Genomic DNA, 26486 nt, shown 5'->3' with positions numbered 1-26486 from the left:
TATAATCAGCTATTAGCTAATTAAGCTAACCAAACTATATATTACTATATTAGCTCCATCATGGATAGTAGTGTTCTCTCTGACATTAAAGGGTACGTTATGTGAAGGGATTGGCCTATATAAATTTCGAAAAACTATTAGTTCATGTTTAATTAGTCATCTTATTTAATTAGTTGAATTTTATTGAACTTTCTGAACGCACGGAATCTAAATCTTTTATGTGTTGTGGCCGGGTAAGAGGTAGGTTCAGTCTCTATTGCATCCATGTACGTACACGGTACGCATTAATCGATCATATCTAGCCCCGTTGACTTTTCAACAATGTTTTCCACCTACGTACGTTACTGATCATATATATAGCCATGCATGCATAGTTATGTGTATGTACGTAGTTATTTATACAGCACGTACCCAATTCAAATAATTAAAAAAAAAAGAAAAGAATTTCAAACATAACGATATAAATTATAATACGAGCAGTATATATTTAATTAATTAGCTTGAAACGACCATTACATACACTCATAAGAAATGGATCGAGAGATATATAACTTGATATACGTACATGCATCAGAGCGTGCATGCATGCATGTAATTAATCTCTCTTCGATCAATCCCTTAATTTATTCATACAGTATATGACATATAGTACGTATACATTAATTAGACCACGTGAGACACACACACACATATATATGATATATCCATCGATGATCATTATAGTTTAACAGACACGAATGATCCCACAGTTAGCGAAAGAAGGGAACCAGTGTTGCTCAACACTTGTAACGGGCGGGCGGATTGTAGGAAGGTGTTTGCTGGAAGGGATGAATTGCAAACCGAGAGCGGTGTGGTAACCACAACAACAGCTTGGTTTAGAAGGTTAGTTGTAGATGCAACCACAGACTGAACTGTAGTTAAAACAAATCGTCCGAGTGAATCTGTTCTTACTGTTAGTCCTACTGGAATCCCGAGTACCACTAGTTGGACTGTAGCATCTGCAATGTGCCAATCACCAAACAATTAATAATAATCTTAATAATTAGGTGTATATATATATTATTCAATTTCTGAAATCTATAATTATACTGTATGTATATATATATAGCTAGATCGAGCATATATATATATATATATATTAAAACAAACAAGCAACTAATTATATAACTTACTTGGGAATGGAAGAGTAGTTGGGGTTGTGATATTGGGAAGAGTAGGAACAATGCCAGTCAGAGAGCAAGGTACAGTTCCATTGATTCTAAGGGTAACTCCTATGGTTTGAGCGTTGGCTTCTCGTGGCACAAAAACAACTACCAAAAGGGTAGCAAGCAAGATGATCGATTTCATTGCCATTTTATTAATTATATATATATTGCTGGTTAATTAATTTGCCTGAGTACGTGTTTATGAGTAGTTGATATGAACTTTATATGTAAGCGGTCTATTTATAGGGGATATTTCAAGACGTACACATCGTTGTTAGCTACAGTATTAATTGGAATCTTGAAAATAAATTTGTTTAGTCGTCTATGCATCAATTGAAATTGAAATTAACCAATAATGGTAATGGTAAAAATAAGTGTTAATTAAATGCTAAATTGAATGAATGTTTGATCATCAACTGGGTCATATTGCAACTTGGGATGCCACGCTAGCTAGATATATTTTTGTGTGGTTTGCTAGCTACTTCGTTACACTGTATATACTAGCTTGTTGCAAATTAAATTACCCATGCCCGTGTACGTACGTCTCATTTACCAAATGCATGCATGACAACTTATTTGTAAGAGTATATATATAGCATTACGTGGAATTTTTGAATAATCGATAAACATGCATGGGATGAATGTTTATATGTTTTAATAAAATTTATTTATAGAGATATTTGTATTAAATTAAGGGACTATAGGTGCTCACTAGCTGAGCTTTGGGACAATTAATGGAAATTGACAACATGCCATGTTTTGTCAGGAACCATACTCGAATAACTTTACTTCACTTGATCACTATTTACGTACGTATCTTTTATTAGTTTTAGCTCAAATATGATATACACACAAAGCTAATATATACGTACGCGTCGTTAATTTATTTATTTGTATTCATGATTTGCAAGTTAATTTCTTTTTGGTTACAAACTAGTGCAAGTTAATTTATCCAGATTACGGTTGGTTAATAAAGCATGAAGACTCTCTATCTCTTTAGTTTGGTTTAGTCTAAAGACAACATTAATATGATGCTATACACTAATTTTCTTTCATTCGGCAATCTTTAAAGGTAAGCTTTAATATGTTTTTCCATGATCTTTAATTTGTTTCTCATAATTGAGTTTTCCAGAATTCAAAGTCAACTTTCCGATTGTTTGAGTTTGAGTTTCAAAACCTACACCTTCACGAATGCTCTAAGAAATTTAAAAGACGTCAACCGGTCCCAGATAACATTCGAATCAAAAAGCTGTACAAGCTAGGTATATTCTTATTTTCTTCATATTTTACAGGTTTGTATTTTCAGCATTCTTCATATATACTTCGACTATAATATTGAAAAATATTATTGAGTCTTGCATCTAACCTAATGTATTGAAAAATATTATTGAGTCTTGCATCTAACCTAATGTATTAATAACAGCTATAAATATAAAAGTTTGATCTTTGCTTTGTATTTTTCTTCTATTTTTAATTTGGTATTAACTTTGTATGAATTACAAATTAATAATGAGGTTTAATGTCAACTCATATAATGTTCCTTGAACTTGGTCTCTAATTTAATGTTAACAATTGGAGGTTTGACTTTAAATACATATACTAAAAATGGAAATGACAAACGAGATTAATTATTTGGACAAACTAAAACTATCCATCGAATACGAATGAGGCCGTGACCTCTTAAATTCATTTGGGGAATTTCAGTATTGTTATGTGTGTCTTTTTCTTAATTAAATAAAGCGAAGGGTCCAATGACTTTTGAGAGTGATTAGAATTTACTACAGCTCACTGCAACAAATTAATCATTTTTACACACTTTATTCTTCACACTTTTGAAAAGTCTATAAAATTTTGTTGAATACTTCGCACTTAAAAATGTGTACAAAATGGTCTACATTAAAAGGTGCGAAGAAAGCTAGAAGCTCACATTTAAAAGTGTAAAGAAAAATGTTCACACTAATAAGTGTACAAATTTTATATTTTACACACTTATAAGTGTAGAGATCATTTCTTCGCGGACGATTTCTCCGCACTTGTGTAAAATTCACATGCGAAGAAATTATTTTTATAGTGCGTAGAAATCACCCGCGAAAGTTAATTAACATTGCGTAGTAAGTTAATTAAATTACGAGTAACTGTTTTTACTATATGTTTTGATATTTACATTGCGTAGTAAGTTAATTAAATTATTTAATGATTGATATATTACGTCTCTTTTTAGAAAGAGTTTACAGTAGTTAGTGGTGTACTCATATAAACATTTGTAGAAGTGAATTATTAGGGGGTTTTCGAGAGTTCTGAGTTTTATCGAAGATATGCGTGGTTTGAGCATCGCATACTGCCCAATTGAATGTCACTGTGGTGTTTCAAATGCTAACTATTAACTACTAACTCGCTGTTAAAAATAAATTTAAAAAAAGTTCAAAAAATAAAAAAAAACCATAAAAAAAACAATTTTTACAATACCGGAAATACCAGAAAAACCGGAAAACACTGGCGGTAATGAATAGTAAAATTACCGAACAAAATATCGGACTAGTTTTACTGGAATTGGAATATGATACTATTCCTGATCACGTTTGGTTGAGATAAATTACGAAATTGGAATTCAAAACTTTCAACCAAATTCCTTAAAAAATAGAATTTGAAATTCCCTTAATATATTGATCGAATGTATCGAATTTCAATGGAATCCAAGTATTTTGACAAAAAAAAAGACCTTGCTCTAAAATTGAATAACAATACCTTTATTATTATTATTATTATTATTATTATTATTATTATTATTATTATTATTATATGTTATTAAAATGAAAATTTTATGTTACTTAAATATAATAGAGGTTAATTTAGTCATTTGACATACTTTTCATTTGAATTCCTTTAACTAAACTCCATTAAATTATGTCAACCGAATACAAGACAAATATTAAAATTTTCATATTCCAATTCATTCATATTTCAATTACTTTAACAGATTCCAATTACTTCAAAAACATTTTGTGAATCAAACTGTCCCTAAAACTTAATTTAGTATTTTTCCTTTCTAAATAATACTTTAAATAAGAAAAAGTCATCTCTATACCTTTTCTCTCCTCCAACAAAACAACTCTCAAGCAACAAATTAACTCGTCCGAATCCATGGCTTTACCATTTTCAAAACATCGAAACAAACGGTAACAATGTTGGTTTAATGAAAAAGTCAGAACCGATGGTACTTAGTCAAGTAGTTTTTGGCGTAATCCGGGACTACTACTTTTAACCTTAAACTTGCTGAGTTGTTTCACAAATTGTATATATGGCGAATACGTTCGTTTTGGCAAAAAAAAATTTCCAACACTCAAATTCAAACATACATATAATACTATTCAAAATAACCATGACAAACTATTGAATAAATTACATTACAAATGGAAAGGCTTGAGAGCACCAAAGCAAGCAAGCAATCTCTTCCTTTATTCATAACATTACAATATTATATACTCCACTATGACTTCAATGGATGTGAAGTTGGCGTGTGAGATATCATTAAATTTGAACAGACTTGAATGCTTGCATGCCTAATTGATAGACGGTAGGAGCTTGGAACAACAATTGTAATGGCGGGACCGATTTTAGGAAGGTGTTTGGTGGTAGGGACGAATTGTAAACCGAGAGTGGTGTAGTAACAACAACTTTGGCATTCGGTGATTGAAGGTTAGGCAAAGACGTATGCCTAGATTGAATTAAACCTAAATTGAATCGTCCTTGTAAATTTGTTGTTGTTGTTGGTAATATTGGAGTCCCGGAGATGGTTAATTGGATTGTAGCATCTGTCAATCGCCAAACAAGAAATTAAGAAATTAAACACAACTTGATTAATCAATAGAGCAAAATATATACAAGAAGAAGATATATACAAACAACCAAATATCTATTTTAATTATGAACTACTAACGGGGTGAAACTTTAGTGTTACCGCCATCACGTGATCAAATGAGCCCATAAATGAAAACTAGAGGTTACAGGTTTAAAACTTGTAAAAGACAAGTGGAGAAATTATATCATGTGATCTATGTGCACAGAAGGTGACTTACTGTGCATGAGTTTTATGCGTGTGCGTTCTAGGTACCGGCCAAGATGGATTTATGGTTCCAGAGGGTTCCCACCAATTTAATATATTTTTTTTAAAAAAAATCTATTTGATGAAGATTTTATACATAGATTTTGTAGTATTTAAGTACAAATCAAAACCAATAATACTTTAAAAATCTGTTCCACCAGGTTTATTAAGAGTGCTGAGTTTACTAGGCCCAGTTGTTTATTTTATTCGAACCGACCATTTTAATTTCCCAGTTCCTGTTTTGTATTTCTTTATACGTATATCAAGTACGTTTATTAAAAAAGAAACAAGGAAATAATAACTTGCTTGGGAAAGGAAGCATTGGGGTTGTGGTATTGACAACAATAGAGGCATTTAGAGAGCAAAATACAGTTTCATTTATTCTTATTACAACAGGTTGACCGTTGGCTTTTGGTGCCACAAAAACAACTACCAAAAGGGTGATCAACAAGAATATGATAGATTTTATTGCCATTATTGTCGATATGAAAGATTGATCGAGCTTGAGTTATTATAATTTTGATATAAACTTTAGATGTAAGCTGCCGATTTATAGGGCAGTAAGACATATATATATATATACACGTTGCTAGTTATTGGTGGCTTTCGTTTGTTTAATGATCTATGCAACTGAAATTGAAAAAAAAATAAAAATAATTGTGAATTAATTAAATGTTAGTGAAAACTTTGAATTAATTGGGTCATGCATAAATATATAGTTGCAACACAAAAGTACGCTATACATTTGTGGGGTTTCCTATTTGCTAAATTAGCTAGTCAAAGATGAATTTGTTTCAAAGTTCTCTCATATATCGGTACAAATTCAAGTGCAAGATATTTTATTTGTGTTACGTAAGCCTATAAATTTGGAATCATATATATAGAGCTGAGAAACTTCAATTCATCCATAATTAACGAGATGGGGTGTTTTGTTGCAAGCTAATCTTTTGTATTGGCCGTGACTTTTAGCCTATATCCGACTTTTGATTTACATAGGTGAGAGCTATTTAGTGGTTATGCATAGAAATTTAAAATAATGTTTGCCATTTTTAATCTTACCTGTTATATTACCTTTTTATGAGCAATTTTCGATTAAGGTTTTCCATTTTTAATCATATATACATAAGTAATTAGTGTTTTACAAAATCTAACTGACCCACCCATTTGACCACTTTTACTTTTGACATATGATTCACAATATTAAATGGTATATATATATAATCAGCTATTAGCTAATTAAGCTAACCAAACTATATATTACTATATTAGCTCCATCATGGATAGTAGTGTTCTCTCTGACATTAAAGGGTACGTTATGTGAAGGGATTGGCCTATATAAATTTCGAAAAACTATTAGTTCATGTTTAATTAGTCATCTTATTTAATTAGTTGAATTTTATTGAACTTTCTGAACGCACGGAATCTAAATCTTTTATGTGTTGTGGCCGGGTAAGAGGTAGGTTCAGTCTCTATTGCATCCATGTACGTACACGGTACGCATTAATCGATCATATCTAGCCCCGTTGACTTTTCAACAATGTTTTCCACCTACGTACGTTACTGATCATATATATAGCCATGCATGCATAGTTATGTGTATGTACGTAGTTATTTATACAGCACGTACCCAATTCAAATAATTAAAAAAAAAGAAAAGAATTTCAAACATAACGATATAAATTATAATACGAGCAGTATATATTTAATTAATTAGCTTGAAACGACCATTACATACACTCATAAGAAATGGATCGAGAGATATATAACTTGATATACGTACATGCATCAGAGCGTGCATGCATGCATGTAATTAATCTCTCTTCGATCAATCCCTTAATTTATTCATACAGTATATGACATATAGTACGTATACATTAATTAGACCACGTGAGACACACACACACATATATATGATATATCCATCGATGATCATTATAGTTTAACAGACACGAATGATCCCACAGTTAGCGAAAGAAGGGAACCAGTGTTGCTCAACACTTGTAACGGGCGGGCGGATTGTAGGAAGGTGTTTGCTGGAAGGGATGAATTGCAAACCGAGAGCGGTGTGGTAACCACAACAACAGCTTGGTTTAGAAGGTTAGTTGTAGATGCAACCACAGACTGAACTGTAGTTAAAACAAATCGTCCGAGTGAATCTGTTCTTACTGTTAGTCCTACTGGAATCCCGAGTACCACTAGTTGGACTGTAGCATCTGCAATGTGCCAATCACCAAACAATTAATAATAATCTTAATAATTAGGTGTATATATATATTATTCAATTTCTGAAATCTATAATTATACTGTATGTATATATATATAGCTAGATCGAGCATATATATATATATATATTAAAACAAACAAGCAACTAATTATATAACTTACTTGGGAATGGAAGAGTAGTTGGGGTTGTGATATTGGGAAGAGTAGGAACAATGCCAGTCAGAGAGCAAGGTACAGTTCCATTGATTCTAAGGGTAACTCCTATGGTTTGAGCGTTGGCTTCTCGTGGCACAAAAACAACTACCAAAAGGGTAGCAAGCAAGATGATCGATTTCATTGCCATTTTATTAATTATATATATATTGCTGGTTAATTAATTTGCCTGAGTACGTGTTTATGAGTAGTTGATATGAACTTTATATGTAAGCGGTCTATTTATAGGGGATATTTCAAGACGTACACATCGTTGTTAGCTACAGTATTAATTGGAATCTTGAAAATAAATTTGTTTAGTCGTCTATGCATCAATTGAAATTGAAATTAACCAATAATGGTAATGGTAAAAATAAGTGTTAATTAAATGCTAAATTGAATGAATGTTTGATCATCAACTGGGTCATATTGCAACTTGGGATGCCACGCTAGCTAGATATATTTTTGTGTGGTTTGCTAGCTACTTCGTTACACTGTATATACTAGCTTGTTGCAAATTAAATTACCCATGCCCGTGTACGTACGTCTCATTTACCAAATGCATGCATGACAACTTATTTGTAAGAGTATATATATAGCATTACGTGGAATTTTTGAATAATCGATAAACATGCATGGGATGAATGTTTATATGTTTTAATAAAATTTATTTATAGAGATATTTGTATTAAATTAAGGGACTATAGGTGCTCACTAGCTGAGCTTTGGGACAATTAATGGAAATTGACAACATGCCATGTTTTGTCAGGAACCATACTCGAATAACTTTACTTCACTTGATCACTATTTACGTACGTATCTTTTATTAGTTTTAGCTCAAATATGATATACACACAAAGCTAATATATACGTACGCGTCGTTAATTTATTTATTTGTATTCATGATTTGCAAGTTAATTTCTTTTTGGTTACAAACTAGTGCAAGTTAATTTATCCAGATTACGGTTGGTTAATAAAGCATGAAGACTCTCTATCTCTTTAGTTTGGTTTAGTCTAAAGACAACATTAATATGATGCTATACACTAATTTTCTTTCATTCGGCAATCTTTAAAGGTAAGCTTTAATATGTTTTTCCATGATCTTTAATTTGTTTCTCATAATTGAGTTTTCCAGAATTCAAAGTCAACTTTCCGATTGTTTGAGTTTGAGTTTCAAAACCTACACCTTCACGAATGCTCTAAGAAATTTAAAAGACGTCAACCGGTCCCAGATAACATTCGAATCAAAAAGCTGTACAAGCTAGGTATATTCTTATTTTCTTCATATTTTACAGGTTTGTATTTTCAGCATTCTTCATATATACTTCGACTATAATATTGAAAAATATTATTGAGTCTTGCATCTAACCTAATGTATTGAAAAATATTATTGAGTCTTGCATCTAACCTAATGTATTAATAACAGCTATAAATATAAAAGTTTGATCTTTGCTTTGTATTTTTCTTCTATTTTTAATTTGGTATTAACTTTGTATGAATTACAAATTAATAATGAGGTTTAATGTCAACTCATATAATGTTCCTTGAACTTGGTCTCTAATTTAATGTTAACAATTGGAGGTTTGACTTTAAATACATATACTAAAAATGGAAATGACAAACGAGATTAATTATTTGGACAAACTAAAACTATCCATCGAATACGAATGAGGCCGTGACCTCTTAAATTCATTTGGGGAATTTCAGTATTGTTATGTGTGTCTTTTTCTTAATTAAATAAAGCGAAGGGTCCAATGACTTTTGAGAGTGATTAGAATTTACTACAGCTCACTGCAACAAATTAATCATTTTTACACACTTTATTCTTCACACTTTTGAAAAGTCTATAAAATTTTGTTGAATACTTCGCACTTAAAAATGTGTACAAAATGGTCTACATTAAAAGGTGCGAAGAAAGCTAGAAGCTCACATTTAAAAGTGTAAAGAAAAATGTTCACACTAATAAGTGTACAAATTTTATATTTTACACACTTATAAGTGTAGAGATCATTTCTTCGCGGACGATTTCTCCGCACTTGTGTAAAATTCACATGCGAAGAAATTATTTTTATAGTGCGTAGAAATCACCCGCGAAAGTTAATTAACATTGCGTAGTAAGTTAATTAAATTACGAGTAACTGTTTTTACTATATGTTTTGATATTTACATTGCGTAGTAAGTTAATTAAATTATTTAATGATTGATATATTACGTCTCTTTTTAGAAAGAGTTTACAGTAGTTAGTGGTGTACTCATATAAACATTTGTAGAAGTGAATTATTAGGGGGTTTTCGAGAGTTCTGAGTTTTATCGAAGATATGCGTGGTTTGAGCATCGCATACTGCCCAATTGAATGTCACTGTGGTGTTTCAAATGCTAACTATTAACTACTAACTCGCTGTTAAAAATAAATTTAAAAAAAGTTCAAAAAATAAAAAAAAACCATAAAAAAAACAATTTTTACAATACCGGAAATACCAGAAAAACCGGAAAACACTGGCGGTAATGAATAGTAAAATTACCGAACAAAATATCGGACTAGTTTTACTGGAATTGGAATATGATACTATTCCTGATCACGTTTGGTTGAGATAAATTACGAAATTGGAATTCAAAACTTTCAACCAAATTCCTTAAAAAATAGAATTTGAAATTCCCTTAATATATTGATCGAATGTATCGAATTTCAATGGAATCCAAGTATTTTGACAAAAAAAAAGACCTTGCTCTAAAATTGAATAACAATACCTTTATTATTATTATTATTATTATTATTATTATTATTATTATTATTATATGTTATTAAAATGAAAATTTTATGTTACTTAAATATAATAGAGGTTAATTTAGTCATTTGACATACTTTTCATTTGAATTCCTTTAACTAAACTCCATTAAATTATGTCAACCGAATACAAGACAAATATTAAAATTTTCATATTCCAATTCATTCATATTTCAATTACTTTAACAGATTCCAATTACTTCAAAAACATTTTGTGAATCAAACTGTCCCTAAAACTTAATTTAGTATTTTTCCTTTCTAAATAATACTTTAAATAAGAAAAAGTCATCTCTATACCTTTTCTCTCCTCCAACAAAACAACTCTCAAGCAACAAATTAACTCGTCCGAATCCATGGCTTTACCATTTTCAAAACATCGAAACAAACGGTAACAATGTTGGTTTAATGAAAAAGTCAGAACCGATGGTACTTAGTCAAGTAGTTTTTGGCGTAATCCGGGACTACTACTTTTAACCTTAAACTTGCTGAGTTGTTTCACAAATTGTATATATGGCGAATACGTTCGTTTTGGCAAAAAAAAATTTCCAACACTCAAATTCAAACATACATATAATACTATTCAAAATAACCATGACAAACTATTGAATAAATTACATTACAAATGGAAAGGCTTGAGAGCACCAAAGCAAGCAAGCAATCTCTTCCTTTATTCATAACATTACAATATTATATACTCCACTATGACTTCAATGGATGTGAAGTTGGCGTGTGAGATATCATTAAATTTGAACAGACTTGAATGCTTGCATGCCTAATTGATAGACGGTAGGAGCTTGGAACAACAATTGTAATGGCGGGACCGATTTTAGGAAGGTGTTTGGTGGTAGGGACGAATTGTAAACCGAGAGTGGTGTAGTAACAACAACTTTGGCATTCGGTGATTGAAGGTTAGGCAAAGACGTATGCCTAGATTGAATTAAACCTAAATTGAATCGTCCTTGTAAATTTGTTGTTGTTGTTGGTAATATTGGAGTCCCGGAGATGGTTAATTGGATTGTAGCATCTGTCAATCGCCAAACAAGAAATTAAGAAATTAAACACAACTTGATTAATCAATAGAGCAAAATATATACAAGAAGAAGATATATACAAACAACCAAATATCTATTTTAATTATGAACTACTAACGGGGTGAAACTTTAGTGTTACCGCCATCACGTGATCAAATGAGCCCATAAATGAAAACTAGAGGTTACAGGTTTAAAACTTGTAAAAGACAAGTGGAGAAATTATATCATGTGATCTATGTGCACAGAAGGTGACTTACTGTGCATGAGTTTTATGCGTGTGCGTTCTAGGTACCGGCCAAGATGGATTTATGGTTCCAGAGGGTTCCCACCAATTTAATATATTTTTTTAAAAAAAATCTATTTGATGAAGATTTTATACATAGATTTTGTAGTATTTAAGTACAAATCAAAACCAATAATACTTTAAAAATCTGTTCCACCAGGTTTATTAAGAGTGCTGAGTTTACTAGGCCCAGTTGTTTATTTTATTCGAACCGACCATTTTAATTTCCCAGTTCCTGTTTTGTATTTCTTTATACGTATATCAAGTACGTTTATTAAAAAAGAAACAAGGAAATAATAACTTGCTTGGGAAAGGAAGCATTGGGGTTGTGGTATTGACAACAATAGAGGCATTTAGAGAGCAAAATACAGTTTCATTTATTCTTATTACAACAGGTTGACCGTTGGCTTTTGGTGCCACAAAAACAACTACCAAAAGGGTGATCAACAAGAATATGATAGATTTTATTGCCATTATTGTCGATATGAAAGATTGATCGAGCTTGAGTTATTATAATTTTGATATAAACTTTAGATGTAAGCTGCCGATTTATAGGGCAGTAAGACATATATATATATATATACACGTTGCTAGTTATTGGTGGCTTTCGTTTGTTTAATGATCTATGCAACTGAAATTGAAAAAAAAATAAAAATAATTGTGAATTAATTAAATGTTAGTGAAAACTTTGAATTAATTGGGTCATGCATAAATATATAGTTGCAACACAAAAGTACGCTATACATTTGTGGGGTTTCCTATTTGCTAAATTAGCTAGTCAAAGATGAATTTGTTTCAAAGTTCTCTCATATATCGGTACAAATTCAAGTGCAAGATATTTTATTTGTGTTACGTAAGCCTATAAATTTGGAATCATATATATAGAGCTGAGAAACTTCAATTCATCCATAATTAACGAGATGGGGTGTTTTGTTGCAAGCTAATCTTTTGTATTGGCCGTGACTTTTAGCCTATATCCGACTTTTGATTTACATAGGTGAGAGCTATTTAGTGGTTATGCATAGAAATTTAAAATAATGTTTGCCATTTTTAATCTTACCTGTTATATTACCTTTTTATGAGCAATTTTCGATTAAGGTTTTCCATTTTTAATCATATATACATAAGTAATTAGTGTTTTACAAAATCTAACTGACCCACCCATTTGACCACTTTTACTTTTGACATATGATTCACAATATTAAATGGTATATATATATAATCAGCTATTAGCTAATTAAGCTAACCAAACTATATATTACTATATTAGCTCCATCATGGATAGTAGTGTTCTCTCTGACATTAAAGGGTACGTTATGTGAAGGGATTGGCCTATATAAATTTCGAAAAACTATTAGTTCATGTTTAATTAGTCATCTTATTTAATTAGTTGAATTTTATTGAACTTTCTGAACGCACGGAATCTAAATCTTTTATGTGTTGTGGCCGGGTAAGAGGTAGGTTCAGTCTCTATTGCATCCATGTACGTACACGGTACGCATTAATCGATCATATCTAGCCCCGTTGACTTTTCAACAATGTTTTCCACCTACGTACGTTACTGATCATATATATAGCCATGCATGCATAGTTATGTGTATGTACGTAGTTATTTATACAGCACGTACCCAATTCAAATAATTAAAAAAAAAAGAAAAGAATTTCAAACATAACGATATAAATTATAATACGAGCAGTATATATTTAATTAATTAGCTTGAAACGACCATTACATACACTCATAAGAAATGGATCGAGAGATATATAACTTGATATACGTACATGCATCAGAGCGTGCATGCATGCATGTAATTAATCTCTCTTCGATCAATCCCTTAATTTATTCATACAGTATATGACATATAGTACGTATACATTAATTAGACCACGTGAGACACACACACACATATATATGATATATCCATCGATGATCATTATAGTTTAACAGACACGAATGATCCCACAGTTAGCGAAAGAAGGGAACCAGTGTTGCTCAACACTTGTAACGGGCGGGCGGATTGTAGGAAGGTGTTTGCTGGAAGGGATGAATTGCAAACCGAGAGCGGTGTGGTAACCACAACAACAGCTTGGTTTAGAAGGTTAGTTGTAGATGCAACCACAGACTGAACTGTAGTTAAAACAAATCGTCCGAGTGAATCTGTTCTTACTGTTAGTCCTACTGGAATCCCGAGTACCACTAGTTGGACTGTAGCATCTGCAATGTGCCAATCACCAAACAATTAATAATAATCTTAATAATTAGGTGTATATATATATTATTCAATTTCTGAAATCTATAATTATACTGTATGTATATATATATAGCTAGATCGAGCATATATATATATATATTAAAACAAACAAGCAACTAATTATATAACTTACTTGGGAATGGAAGAGTAGTTGGGGTTGTGATATTGGGAAGAGTAGGAACAATGCCAGTCAGAGAGCAAGGTACAGTTCCATTGATTCTAAGGGTAACTCCTATGGTTTGAGCGTTGGCTTCTCGTGGCACAAAAACAACTACCAAAAGGGTAGCAAGCAAGATGATCGATTTCATTGCCATTTTATTAATTATATATATATTGCTGGTTAATTAATTTGCCTGAGTACGTGTTTATGAGTAGTTGATATGAACTTTATATGTAAGCGGTCTATTTATAGGGGATATTTCAAGACGTACACATCGTTGTTAGCTACAGTATTAATTGGAATCTTGAAAATAAATTTGTTTAGTCGTCTATGCATCAATTGAAATTGAAATTAACCAATAATGGTAATGGTAAAAATAAGTGTTAATTAAATGCTAAATTGAATGAATGTTTGATCATCAACTGGGTCATATTGCAACTTGGGATGCCACGCTAGCTAGATATATTTTTGTGTGGTTTGCTAGCTACTTCGTTACACTGTATATACTAGCTTGTTGCAAATTAAATTACCCATGCCCGTGTACGTACGTCTCATTTACCAAATGCATGCATGACAACTTATTTGTAAGAGTATATATATAGCATTACGTGGAATTTTTGAATAATCGATAAACATGCATGGGATGAATGTTTATATGTTTTAATAAAATTTATTTATAGAGATATTTGTATTAAATTAAGGGACTATAGGTGCTCACTAGCTGAGCTTTGGGACAATTAATGGAAATTGACAACATGCCATGTTTTGTCAGGAACCATACTCGAATAACTTTACTTCACTTGATCACTATTTACGTACGTATCTTTTATTAGTTTTAGCTCAAATATGATATACACACAAAGCTAATATATACGTACGCGTCGTTAATTTATTTATTTGTATTCATGATTTGCAAGTTAATTTCTTTTTGGTTACAAACTAGTGCAAGTTAATTTATCCAGATTACGGTTGGTTAATAAAGCATGAAGACTCTCTATCTCTTTAGTTTGGTTTAGTCTAAAGACAACATTAATATGATGCTATACACTAATTTTCTTTCATTCGGCAATCTTTAAAGGTAAGCTTTAATATGTTTTTCCATGATCTTTAATTTGTTTCTCATAATTGAGTTTTCCAGAATTCAAAGTCAACTTTCCGATTGTTTGAGTTTGAGTTTCAAAACCTACACCTTCACGAATGCTCTAAGAAATTTAAAAGACGTCAACCGGTCCCAGATAACATTCGAATCAAAAAGCTGTACAAGCTAGGTATATTCTTATTTTCTTCATATTTTACAGGTTTGTATTTTCAGCATTCTTCATATATACTTCGACTATAATATTGAAAAATATTATTGAGTCTTGCATCTAACCTAATGTATTGAAAAATATTATTGAGTCTTGCATCTAACCTAATGTATTAATAACAGCTATAAATATAAAAGTTTGATCTTTGCTTTGTATTTTTCTTCTATTTTTAATTTGGTATTAACTTTGTATGAATTACAAATTAATAATGAGGTTTAATGTCAACTCATATAATGTTCCTTGAACTTGGTCTCTAATTTAATGTTAACAATTGGAGGTTTGACTTTAAATACATATACTAAAAATGGAAATGACAAACGAGATTAATTATTTGGACAAACTAAAACTATCCATCGAATACGAATGAGGCCGTGACCTCTTAAATTCATTTGGGGAATTTCAGTATTGTTATGTGTGTCTTTTTCTTAATTAAATAAAGCGAAGGGTCCAATGACTTTTGAGAGTGATTAGAATTTACTACAGCTCACTGCAACAAATTAATCATTTTTACACACTTTATTCTTCACACTTTTGAAAAGTCTATAAAATTTTGTTGAATACTTCGCACTTAAAAATGTGTACAAAATGGTCTACATTAAAAGGTGCGAAGAAAGCTAGAAGCTCACATTTAAAAGTGTAAAGAAAAATGTTCACACTAATAAGTGTACAAATTTTATATTTTACACACTTATAAGTGTAGAGATCATTTCTTCGCGGACGATTTCTCCGCACTTGTGTAAAATTCACATGCGAAGAAATTATTTTTATAGTGCGTAGAAATCACCCGCGAAAGTTAATTAACATTGCGTAGTAAGTTAATTAAATTACGAGTAACTGTTTTTACTATATGTTTTGATATTTACATTGCGTAGTAAGTTAATTAAATTATTTAATGATTGATATATTACGTCTCTTTTTAGAAAGAGTTTACAGTAGTTAGTGGTGTACTCATATAAACATTTGTAGAAGTGAATTATTAGGGGGTTTTCGAGAGTTCTGAGTTTTATCGAAGATATGCGTGGTTTGAGCATCGCATACTGCCCAATTGAATGTCACTGTGGTGTTTCAAATGCTAACTATTAACTACTAACTCGCTGTTAAAAATAAATTTAAAAAAAGTTCAAAAAATAAAAAAAAAACCATAAAAAAAACAATTTTTACAATACCGGAAATACCAGAAAAACCGGAAAACACTGGCGGTAATGAATAGTAAAATTACCGAACAAAATATCGGACTAGTTTTACTGGAATTGGAATATGATACTATTCCTGATCACGTTTGGTTGAGATAAATTACGAAATTGGAATTCAAAACTTTCAACCAAATTCCTTAAAAAATAGAATTTGAAATTCCCTTAATATATTGATCGAATGTATCGAATTTCAATGGAATCCAAGTATTTTGACAAAAAAAAAGACCTTGCTCTAAAATTGAATAACAATACCTTTATTATTATTATTATTATTATTATTATTATTATTATTATTTATATGTTATTAAAAAAAATTTTATGTTACTTAAATATAATAGAGGTTAATTTAGTCATTTGACATACTTTTCATTTGAATTCCTTTACTAAACTCCATTAAATTATGTCAACCGAATACAAGACAAATATTAAAATTTTCATATTCCAATTCATTCATATTTCAATTACTTTAACAGATTCCAATTACTTCAAAAACATTTTGTGAATCAAACTGTCCCTAAAACTTAATTTAGTATTTTTCCTTTCTAAATAATACTTTAAATAAGAAAAAGTCATCTCTATACCTTTTCTCTCCTCCAACAAAACAACTCTCAAGCAACAAATTAACTCGTCCGAATCCATGGCTTTACCATTTTCAAAACATCGAAACAAACGGTAACAATGTTGGTTTAATGAAAAAGTCAGAACCGATGGTACTTAGTCAAGTAGTTTTTGGCGTAATCCGGGACTACTACTTTTAACCTTAAACTTGCTGAGTTGTTTCACAAATTGTATATATGGCGAATACGTTCGTTTTGGCAAAAAAAAATTTCCAACACTCAAATTCAAACATACATATATACTATTCAAAATAACCATGACAAACTATTGAATAAATTACATTACAAATGGAAAGGCTTGAGAGCACCAAAGCAAGCAAGCAATCTCTTCCTTTATTCATAACATTACAATATTATATACTCCACTATGACTTCAATGGATGTGAAGTTGGCGTGTGAGATATCATTAAATTTGAACAGACTTGAATGCTTGCATGCCTAATTGATAGACGGTAGGAGCTTGGAACAACAATTGTAATGGCGGGACCGATTTTAGGAAGGTGTTTGGTGGTAGGGACGAATTGTAAACCGAGAGTGGTGTAGTAACAACAACTTTGGCATTCGGTGATTGAAGGTTAGGCAAAGACGTATGCCTAGATTGAATTAAACCTAAATTGAATCGTCCTTGTAAATTTGTTGTTGTTGTTGGTAATATTGGAGTCCCGGAGATGGTTAATTGGATTGTAGCATCTGTCAATCGCCAAACAAGAAATTAAGAAATTAAACACAACTTGATTAATCAATAGAGCAAAATATATACAAGAAGAAGATATATACAAACAACCAAATATCTATTTTAATTATGAACTACTAACGGGGTGAAACTTTAGTGTTACCGCCATCACGTGATCAAATGAGCCCATAAATGAAAACTAGAGGTTACAGGTTTAAAACTTGTAAAAGACAAGTGGAGAAATTATATCATGTGATCTATGTGCACAGAAGGTGACTTACTGTGCATGAGTTTTATGCGTGTGCGTTCTAGGTACCGGCCAAGATGGATTTATGGTTCCAGAGGGTTCCCACCAATTTAATATATTTTTTTTAAAAAAATCTATTTGATGAAGATTTTATACATAGATTTTGTAGTATTTAAGTACAAATCAAAACCAATAATACTTTAAAAATCTGTTCCACCAGGTTTATTAAGAGTGCTGAGTTTACTAGGCCCAGTTGTTTATTTTATTCGAACCGACCATTTTAATTTCCCAGTTCCTGTTTTGTATTTCTTTATACGTATATCAAGTACGTTTATTAAAAAGAAACAAGGAAATAATAACTTGCTTGGGAAAGGAAGCATTGGGGTTGTGGTATTGACAACAATAGAGGCATTTAGAGAGCAAAATACAGTTTCATTTATTCTTATTACAACAGGTTGACCGTTGGCTTTTGGTGCCACAAAAACAACTACCAAAAGGGTGATCAACAAGAATATGATAGATTTTATTGCCATTATTGTCGATATGAAAGATTGATCGAGCTTGAGTTATTATAATTTTGATATAAACTTTAGATGTAAGCTGCCGATTTATAGGGCAGTAAGACATATATATATATATACACGTTGCTAGTTATTGGTGGCTTTCGTTTGTTTAATGATCTATGCAACTGAAATTGAAAAAAAATAAAAATAATTGTGAATTAATTAAATGTTAGTGAAAACTTTGAATTAATTGGGTCATGCATAAATATATAGTTGCAACACAAAAGTACGCTATACATTTGTGGGGTTTCCTATTTGCTAAATTAGCTAGTCAAAGATGAATTTGTTTCAAAGTTCTCTCATATATCGGTACAAATTCAAGTGCAAGATATTTTATTTGTGTTACGTAAGCCTATAAATTTGGAATCATATATAGAGCTGAGAAACTTCAATTCATCCATAATTAACGAGATGGGGTGTTTTGTTGCAAGCTAATCTTTTGTATTGGCCGTGACTTTTAGCCTATATCCGACTTTTGATTTACATAGGTGAGAGCTATTTAGTGGTTATGCATAGAAATTTAAAATAATGTTTGCCATTTTTAATCTTACCTGTTATATTACCTTTTTATGAGCAATTTCGATTAAGGTTTTCCATTTTAATCATATATACATAAGTAATTAGTGTTTTACAAAATCTAACTGACCCACCCATTTGACCACTTTTACTTTTGACATATGATTCACAATATTAAATGGTATATATATATAATCAGCTATTAGCTAATTAAGCTAACCAAACTATATATACTATATTAGCTCCATCATGGATAGTAGTGTTCTCTCTGACATTAAAGGGTACGTTATGTGAAGGGATTGGCCTATATAAATTCGAAAACTATTAGTTCATGTTTAATTAGTCATCTTATTTAATTAGTTGAATTTTATTGAACTTTCTGAACGCACGGAATCTAAATCTTTTGTGTTGTGGCCGGGTAAGAGGTAGGTTCAGTCTCTATTGCATCCATGTACGTACACGGTACGCATTAATCGATCATATCTAGCCCCGTTGACTTTTCAACAATGTTTTCCACCTACGTACGTTACTGATCATATATATAGCCATGCATGCATAGTTATGTGTATGTACGTAGTTATTTATACAGCACGTACCCAATTCAAATAATTAAAAAAAAAAGAAAAGAATTTCAAACATAACGATATAAATTATAATACGAGCAGTATATATTTAATTAATTAGCTTGAAACGACCATTACATACACTCATAAGAATGGATCGAGAGATATATAACTTGATATACGTACATGCATCAGAGCGTGCATGCATGCATGTAATTAATCTCTCTTCGATCAATCCCTTAATTTATTCATACAGTATATGACATATAGTACGTATACATTAATTAGACCACGTGAGACACACACACACATATATGATATATCCATCGATGATCATTATAGTTTAACAGACACGAATGATCCCACAGTTAGCGAAAGAAGGGAACCAGTGTTGCTCACACTTGTAACGGGCGGCGGATTGTAGGAAGGTGTTTGCTGGAAGGGATGAATTGCAAACCGAGAGCGGTGTGGTAACCACAACAACAGCTTGGTTTAGAAGGTTAGTTGTAGATGCAACCACAGACTGAACTGTAGTTAAAACAAATCGTCCGAGTGAATCTGTTCTTACTGTTAGTCCTACTGGAATCCCGAGTACCACTAGTTGGACTGTAGCATCTGCAATGTGCCAATCACCAAACAATTAATAATAATCTTAATAATTAGGTGTATATATATATTATTCAATTCTGAAATCTATAATTATACTGTATTATATATATAGCTAGATCGAGCATATATATATATATATATTAAAAAACAAGCAACTAATTATATACTTACTGGGAATGGAAGAGTAGTTGGGGTTGTGATATTGGGAAGAGTAGGAACAATGCCAGTCAGAGAGCAAGGTACAGTTCCATTGATTCTAAGGGTAACTCCTATGGTTTGAGCGTTGGCTTCTCGTGGCACAAAAACAACTACCAAAAGGGTAGCAAGCAAGATGATCGATTTCATTGCCATTTTATTAATTATATATATATGCTGGTTAATTAATTTGCCTGAGTACGTGTTTATGAGTTTGATATGAACTTTATATGTAAGCGGTCTATTTATAGGGGATATTTCAAGACGTACACATCGTTGTTAGCTACAGTATTATTGGAATCTTGAAAATAAATTTGTTTAGTCGTCTATGCATCAATTGAAATTGAAATTAACCAATAATGGTAATGGTAAAAATAAGTGTTAATTAAATGCTAAATTGAATGAATGTTTGATCATCAACTGGGTCATATTGCAACTTGGGATCCACGCTAGCTAGATATATTTTGTGTTTGCTTTGTATTTTCTTCGTTAATTGTATTACTACTTTTGCAATTAAATTAATGAGGTTTAATGTCAACTCATATAATGTTCCTTGAACTTGGTCTTTAATTTAATGTTAACAATTTAGAGGTTTGACTGTAAATACATACTAAAAATGGAAATGACAAACGAGATAAATTATTTGGACAAACTAAAACTATTTATCGCATACGAATGTGGTTGTGACCTCTCAGAGAAAATTTCATATATGTCTTGCATTAATGAGTTTGTAAATATCATGAAAAGTTATTTTAAGAACCCTTAAAATAACAAGAACTTTTAATAACTTTTTAAAATCAATCATAACCCTTCAACTTTTTGATCAATGGACTATAACTAATGTAGCATTTTGGTAATTAATTAAAGATGTAAATAATAGTTATTTATGAATAAAGGGTAATTTAGTCATATATATATAAAAGAAACTAACGTGCTATAATAAAGGGTATTAATTTGGAAATATAGGAACGGTTTCATCAAACAACGTAAAATGAAAACAAATTAAATGGGTGTGATTCATTTGTGGTATACAAAAGATAAGAATGAAAAGCTAATTCCCTCCTATAAGGCCATAAGGCCTCTCTAACCCACTTCTAATACTATTCATCACTTCTAGACACACCAAGAATACCCCTCCTTATAACCCTCGCTTCTAACTCACTTATAACACTATTCATCTATTATTATATTATTTTATTTTTATTTTTCATAAAATTAAACAAACACATTTTATTATAATTAAAACATATTTTATTATTAAAAAAACATTACAACACTTAAAAATAAAACATTAAACACATAAACATATAAATTAAACCTAAGAATTAAAACACATTAAACTAAAAATACAAACTAAAACTAGATATCCTTAAAATACGGTCCGTACTTATCGATGAGGTTTTTACGCGTAGCCCTTATTTGCTCCAACTCGTCTTCATCGATGCCAGTGGGGATTGGCTGCTGCAGAAGTGCGAAAGCCGCCCTGACCTGCTTGCGGAAGCGAGCATCCACTCCTCTTCAATTTTCTTCCTATCCTCATCAATTTTCCTCATCAGCTCTTCTTGCAACAAGAGCATTCGATCAAGCGTGTTCAAGGTCTGTTCTGACCCACTCGAACCACCACGGCTAGAAGTGGCATCTAAACCACTTGACATTTTCCGGCTAACATTACGACCCACGGGTCTACGAATTGGGTCGTCTCCAAACAACTGGTCTGTTGCCACATCCGTGTTTGCACTCGACTGCCCCAAATCTGCATAATCACCCAAATCAACATAATATCACCCACGCCTCTTCTAGGAACACTACGATCTTTCCAAAATGCGGGACAGTCTTTCAGCACCTCGTAATACGCCTCAAACTGATACTTAGGCGGTCCATGAACCTCCAAGCACCGCTCTATCGCCCATGCTCTTGCAGCCTCTTCATAATTGCTCCAAACTTCTTAGTAGTACTTTTGATCTTGTTCCACTTTCCTTGTAATTGATTTTTGATTCGTTCTCCGGCTGGGTGGTCTTGGTTGTACCATTTGATCACTTTACGCCAAAACATTGTCTCATATTGGCTAATACCAACTCTTGATTCTTGTGAAGCATGTGTCCACGCCTTGGACAACAAAACACATTCGTCCATGGACCACTTCGCCTTCTCAGCTGCAGCCACCCCTTTTTTTGTCACTCGCCTGGGCGGTGCAAGAACTTCTTGAACTTCTTCATCCTCTCCAGATGTGACACTAGTTCGTGCCGGTTGTGAAGAAGTCTCACCTACAGGCCTCTGGTTGGACCCACTAGCAGCCTGAAGTTGGTTAAAATGTTGTAGCAACAGGAACTGCTGAAACTGTTCGTTAATCGTTGGCGTACCTAACAAGCTCGTAAACGATTGGTTCATCGCACCAAAGCTGCTAGAGGTCCCCGCCATATTAGACGACGACATGGGGGGGGGGGGTCCCACTGGTGGAAGGGGTCCTAAACCTAGAAGCGACTCAAAATCATTCATGACATTTTGGTATTGGTTTGTGTTTTGGTTTTGGTTTGCAAGATTTTTGTTTTTCCTAAGCATTTTGATTGATGAAATGTTAAGAAAAAGATGTGTTTTAAACAGAGTAAGAAATTAGAAGATGGAAGTAAAATGTGAAGAAGTGATGGTGAAATGGTGTTGTTTAAATAGGGAAAAACAAAAAAACAAAAAATGAAGAGGAGGAGCGGGGCAAACTAGCCGTTGCTAGTTTTTCAATTTAAAATTTCTTTTTTTTTTATTTACACTAGTTTAAACACAAATCAGGCCCCACATGTATAGCCAAACGCGCGTTTGAAATCGGAAGCAAGAGGAAGGCGCAACACCAGATCACCTGGTGCTTATAGCGTCGACTGCGTCGGAAACGGTCTAGACGTGATGTAGACACACTATAAGAACTGGCCTAAGAAAGAAAAACTAAATCCCACGTTGTGTTGGGTTAATTGTATGGCATGTAACTATGTAGCGATTGCATAAATTTGAATATCGGCTATATCACAGGTATCATCAAGCGATTAAACTATTGTATCTTTTACTGTAATTGTGTTTAAAAACATGTGATCGTCCAGTTGAATAATGGCTTTATCTCACTTCACTATTATTTTTTGTTTCTCATATTAGTCTTCTAGATTTTATTGAGATTAAATTTTCAAATTCAAATTAATATATATATATATATTGTGTTCTTTTTTGTAGATGATGAAGACATGGATCTCCCTTCGTTGTACGATGATTATAATGATGATGAGGATTCGATTCGAGATGTGTATGATCAATCTTATGAGCACATGTGCATTATGACAAATTATATGAACGTTGTCACATGTATACAAAGTATGAGCATATGCGTATGAACAAGCTACGAGCCTACGATCATATGTATGCAAACATTTTATAAATGCATATATTATGAGATTTAGTTGGTGATCACATGTGTACGAATAGTTGTATGCACATATGTATGCAAATATATTGTAAATGAATGATTATTCAAATTAGTTGGTGCATATGTATTCAATATTTTGTAAATGAATATATTATGAGATTTATTTGGTGATCACATGTGAATGTATAGTTGTGAGCACATGTATGCAAGTAATTAATAAATGATTTTTACGATATTAGTTGATGATCATATATGCATTAAACATTTTGTAAATGAATATTTTATGTGATAATTTGGTGATCACATGTATGCAAAATTAGTATTATAAATTTTTGCCTAGTTTTTATTTTTTTTCTGTTATACGATCATATGTGCATATCCAAACGTTTTCATTTCATTTCATGTTATAAAAGTAAGAAAGAAGATTAGAATACGTAATTTGATTTTAATAGTTAATTAATTAATTAGTATTTCTTTAAATGCATGAGAGAATCATGGAATAATATTTAAACTATTTCTATTAATTTATTGATGAAAAAAGATTGTTAAAAGTTCTTGTTTTTTTTAAGAGTTTTCAAAATAACCTTTTCCTAACCAATTAAATTTTGAAATATCAAGGATGCCATTATTAAACTTTAAAAATATCAAAATTACCCAAATGATTATATTTAATCAATATAAACATTAAAATCCTAAAGAATCATTAAAAATGACATTTGCAAATTACAATTATATCATCTTTTATTTAATTCCTAATTATCCAAATTACATGTAACTGATCGACGTTCCAAAACTATTATGATATCAAACTCATTTTGTTGTCAAAACTCACTGGCAAACAATATTTTGTTGTCCGATCTATCCTATCTCATTTACTCGGTAAAATTCTCATGTATTCAAACCAATTTGTGACTACTAATATTATGTTGCGAGTTATCAACATATAGAGACTTGTACTCTATCTATCCTAAGAATGAAGAACTAATAATTATTAGCAAAGTATATATTTAGCATATATAGCATGATATGGGTGTTTCTTTACAAAAAGCCATATAAGGAGATATTATCGGTTATAACTTGAATTGAACTTGGGTCTTAAACAACAATATAAGAAGATAAATATAGACCTTACCTAACAAAATTGATCATTAAAGAAAAGGAAAAGTAATGGTTCACCATTATCAAGAGTATGGCTAATCACAAATAAAGACATGTTCATGAACTACCTAATTGATAATGTCGGAAAGAAAAAGATGGGAGTTTGAGGCTGAAAGTAAAGATCGCATTTTGTTATTTGGGATTTTACTTATGAAATGTAACTAGGGATTAAATTAAAAATGGATATAATTGTAATTTTCAAGTTTCATTTTAATAATTTTGAGGATTTTAATGTTTATATTGATTAAATTTAATTATTTGCATAATTTTGATATTTTTAAAGCTTAATAATGACATTCTTGATATTTTAAAATTTAATTGAATAAATATGATATTTACAAACTCTTTAATGACATATATGAAATTTTCCAGACTTCTTAAATTCATTTTGGGGAATTTCAGTATTGTTTTGTGTGTGTCTTTTTCTTAATTAAAATAAAGCAAAAGGTCCAATGACTTTTAAGAGTGATTAAAACTTTTTAAAAGATATTATATTGCTATCACATAACCTAGATTAATTTACTACAGCTATATATTACGAGTAATTGTTTTTACTATATGTTTTGATATTTACATTACGTAGTAAGTTAATTAAATTATGTAATGATTGATATATTACGTCTCTTTTTAGAAAGAGTTTACATGTACAATAGTTATTGGTGTACTCATATGAACATTTGTAGGATTGGATTATTAGGGGGTTTTCGAGAGTTCCGAGTTTTATCCCAGATATGCATGGTTTGAGCACCTCATACTGTCCAATTGGATGTTACTGTGGTGTTTTGAATGCAAACTATTAATTACTAACTCGCTGTTAAAAAAAATATATATGTTTGGTATGTACATATCCTGAATTAGTAGTTGATAATAAATATACTTTATATATTTTTATTGGAAAAATATGTTTTTTAAGATTAGTGATGATAATGTTTTGGGCTTTTAAACATTAAATCATAGGTGAGGGGAGATGTATATATGAATGATAACTATGTAATTATACTATTGTTATTTACTAGTCTTTACTTGTTTATTTTAGTGTAATTATTATTATATTTTAAGGGGGAAGGAAGAGATTTTACCAACGTCAAATTAAGTTTATCAAATTGTCACAGTATTATATCCAATAAATTGGTCTTCAATTCACTTCACCCCAATTTCTCCAAACCTCACCAATATAGTAACATTACTTTCACTAAACTTTTTTCAGTTTCC

General features: G+C 31.3%; 6 protein-coding genes across 6 annotated transcripts; all 6 read right to left on the bottom strand.

Annotated features, from left to right (window-relative positions):
- Positions 1–461: 461 nt before the first annotated feature.
- LOC122595243 lies at positions 462–1421 on the bottom strand. Its single transcript, XM_043767577.1, has 2 exons — positions 1173–1421; positions 462–998 (listed from the first exon to the last, which is right to left on the bottom strand). Exons 1-2 carry the CDS (start codon positions 1351–1353, stop codon positions 718–720), a joined length of 462 nt encoding a protein of 153 aa, XP_043623512.1. The 5' UTR covers positions 1354–1421; the 3' UTR covers positions 462–717.
- Positions 1422–4553: 3132 nt separating this feature from the next.
- Positions 4554–5837, bottom strand: LOC122598511 (phylloplanin-like). Its single transcript, XM_043771106.1, has 2 exons — positions 5614–5837; positions 4554–5017 (listed from the first exon to the last, which is right to left on the bottom strand). Exons 1-2 carry the CDS (start codon positions 5780–5782, stop codon positions 4734–4736), a joined length of 453 nt encoding a protein of 150 aa, XP_043627041.1. The 5' UTR covers positions 5783–5837; the 3' UTR covers positions 4554–4733.
- A 1146-nt stretch (positions 5838–6983) lies between these two features.
- On the bottom strand, positions 6984–7941 carry LOC122595246. The gene is made up of 2 exons (XM_043767581.1): positions 7693–7941; positions 6984–7520 (listed from the first exon to the last, which is right to left on the bottom strand). Exons 1-2 carry the CDS (start codon positions 7871–7873, stop codon positions 7240–7242), a joined length of 462 nt encoding a protein of 153 aa, XP_043623516.1. The 5' UTR covers positions 7874–7941; the 3' UTR covers positions 6984–7239.
- Positions 7942–11067: 3126 nt separating this feature from the next.
- LOC122598528 (phylloplanin-like) lies at positions 11068–12350 on the bottom strand. Its single transcript, XM_043771120.1, has 2 exons — positions 12127–12350; positions 11068–11531 (listed from the first exon to the last, which is right to left on the bottom strand). The coding sequence occupies exons 1-2, from the start codon at positions 12293–12295 to the stop codon at positions 11248–11250; spliced, it is 453 nt and encodes a 150-aa protein (XP_043627055.1). The 5' UTR covers positions 12296–12350; the 3' UTR covers positions 11068–11247.
- A 1149-nt stretch (positions 12351–13499) lies between these two features.
- Positions 13500–14455, bottom strand: LOC122595237. The gene is made up of 2 exons (XM_043767571.1): positions 14207–14455; positions 13500–14036 (listed from the first exon to the last, which is right to left on the bottom strand). The coding sequence occupies exons 1-2, from the start codon at positions 14385–14387 to the stop codon at positions 13756–13758; spliced, it is 462 nt and encodes a 153-aa protein (XP_043623506.1). The 5' UTR covers positions 14388–14455; the 3' UTR covers positions 13500–13755.
- Positions 14456–17593: 3138 nt separating this feature from the next.
- On the bottom strand, positions 17594–18858 carry LOC122598525 (phylloplanin-like). Its single transcript, XM_043771118.1, has 2 exons — positions 18635–18858; positions 17594–18040 (listed from the first exon to the last, which is right to left on the bottom strand). Exons 1-2 carry the CDS (start codon positions 18801–18803, stop codon positions 17757–17759), a joined length of 453 nt encoding a protein of 150 aa, XP_043627053.1. The 5' UTR covers positions 18804–18858; the 3' UTR covers positions 17594–17756.
- Between the last annotated feature and the right edge of the window lie 7628 nt (positions 18859–26486).

The sequence above is a fragment of the Erigeron canadensis genome, chromosome 4 (assembly GCF_010389155.1).
Source record: "Erigeron canadensis isolate Cc75 chromosome 4, C_canadensis_v1, whole genome shotgun sequence".
Lineage (NCBI taxonomy): Eukaryota > Viridiplantae > Streptophyta > Magnoliopsida > Asterales > Asteraceae > Erigeron > Erigeron canadensis.
The sequence above is the reverse complement of the archived record's forward strand: the minus strand, read 5'-3'. Positions and strand labels throughout refer to the sequence as shown.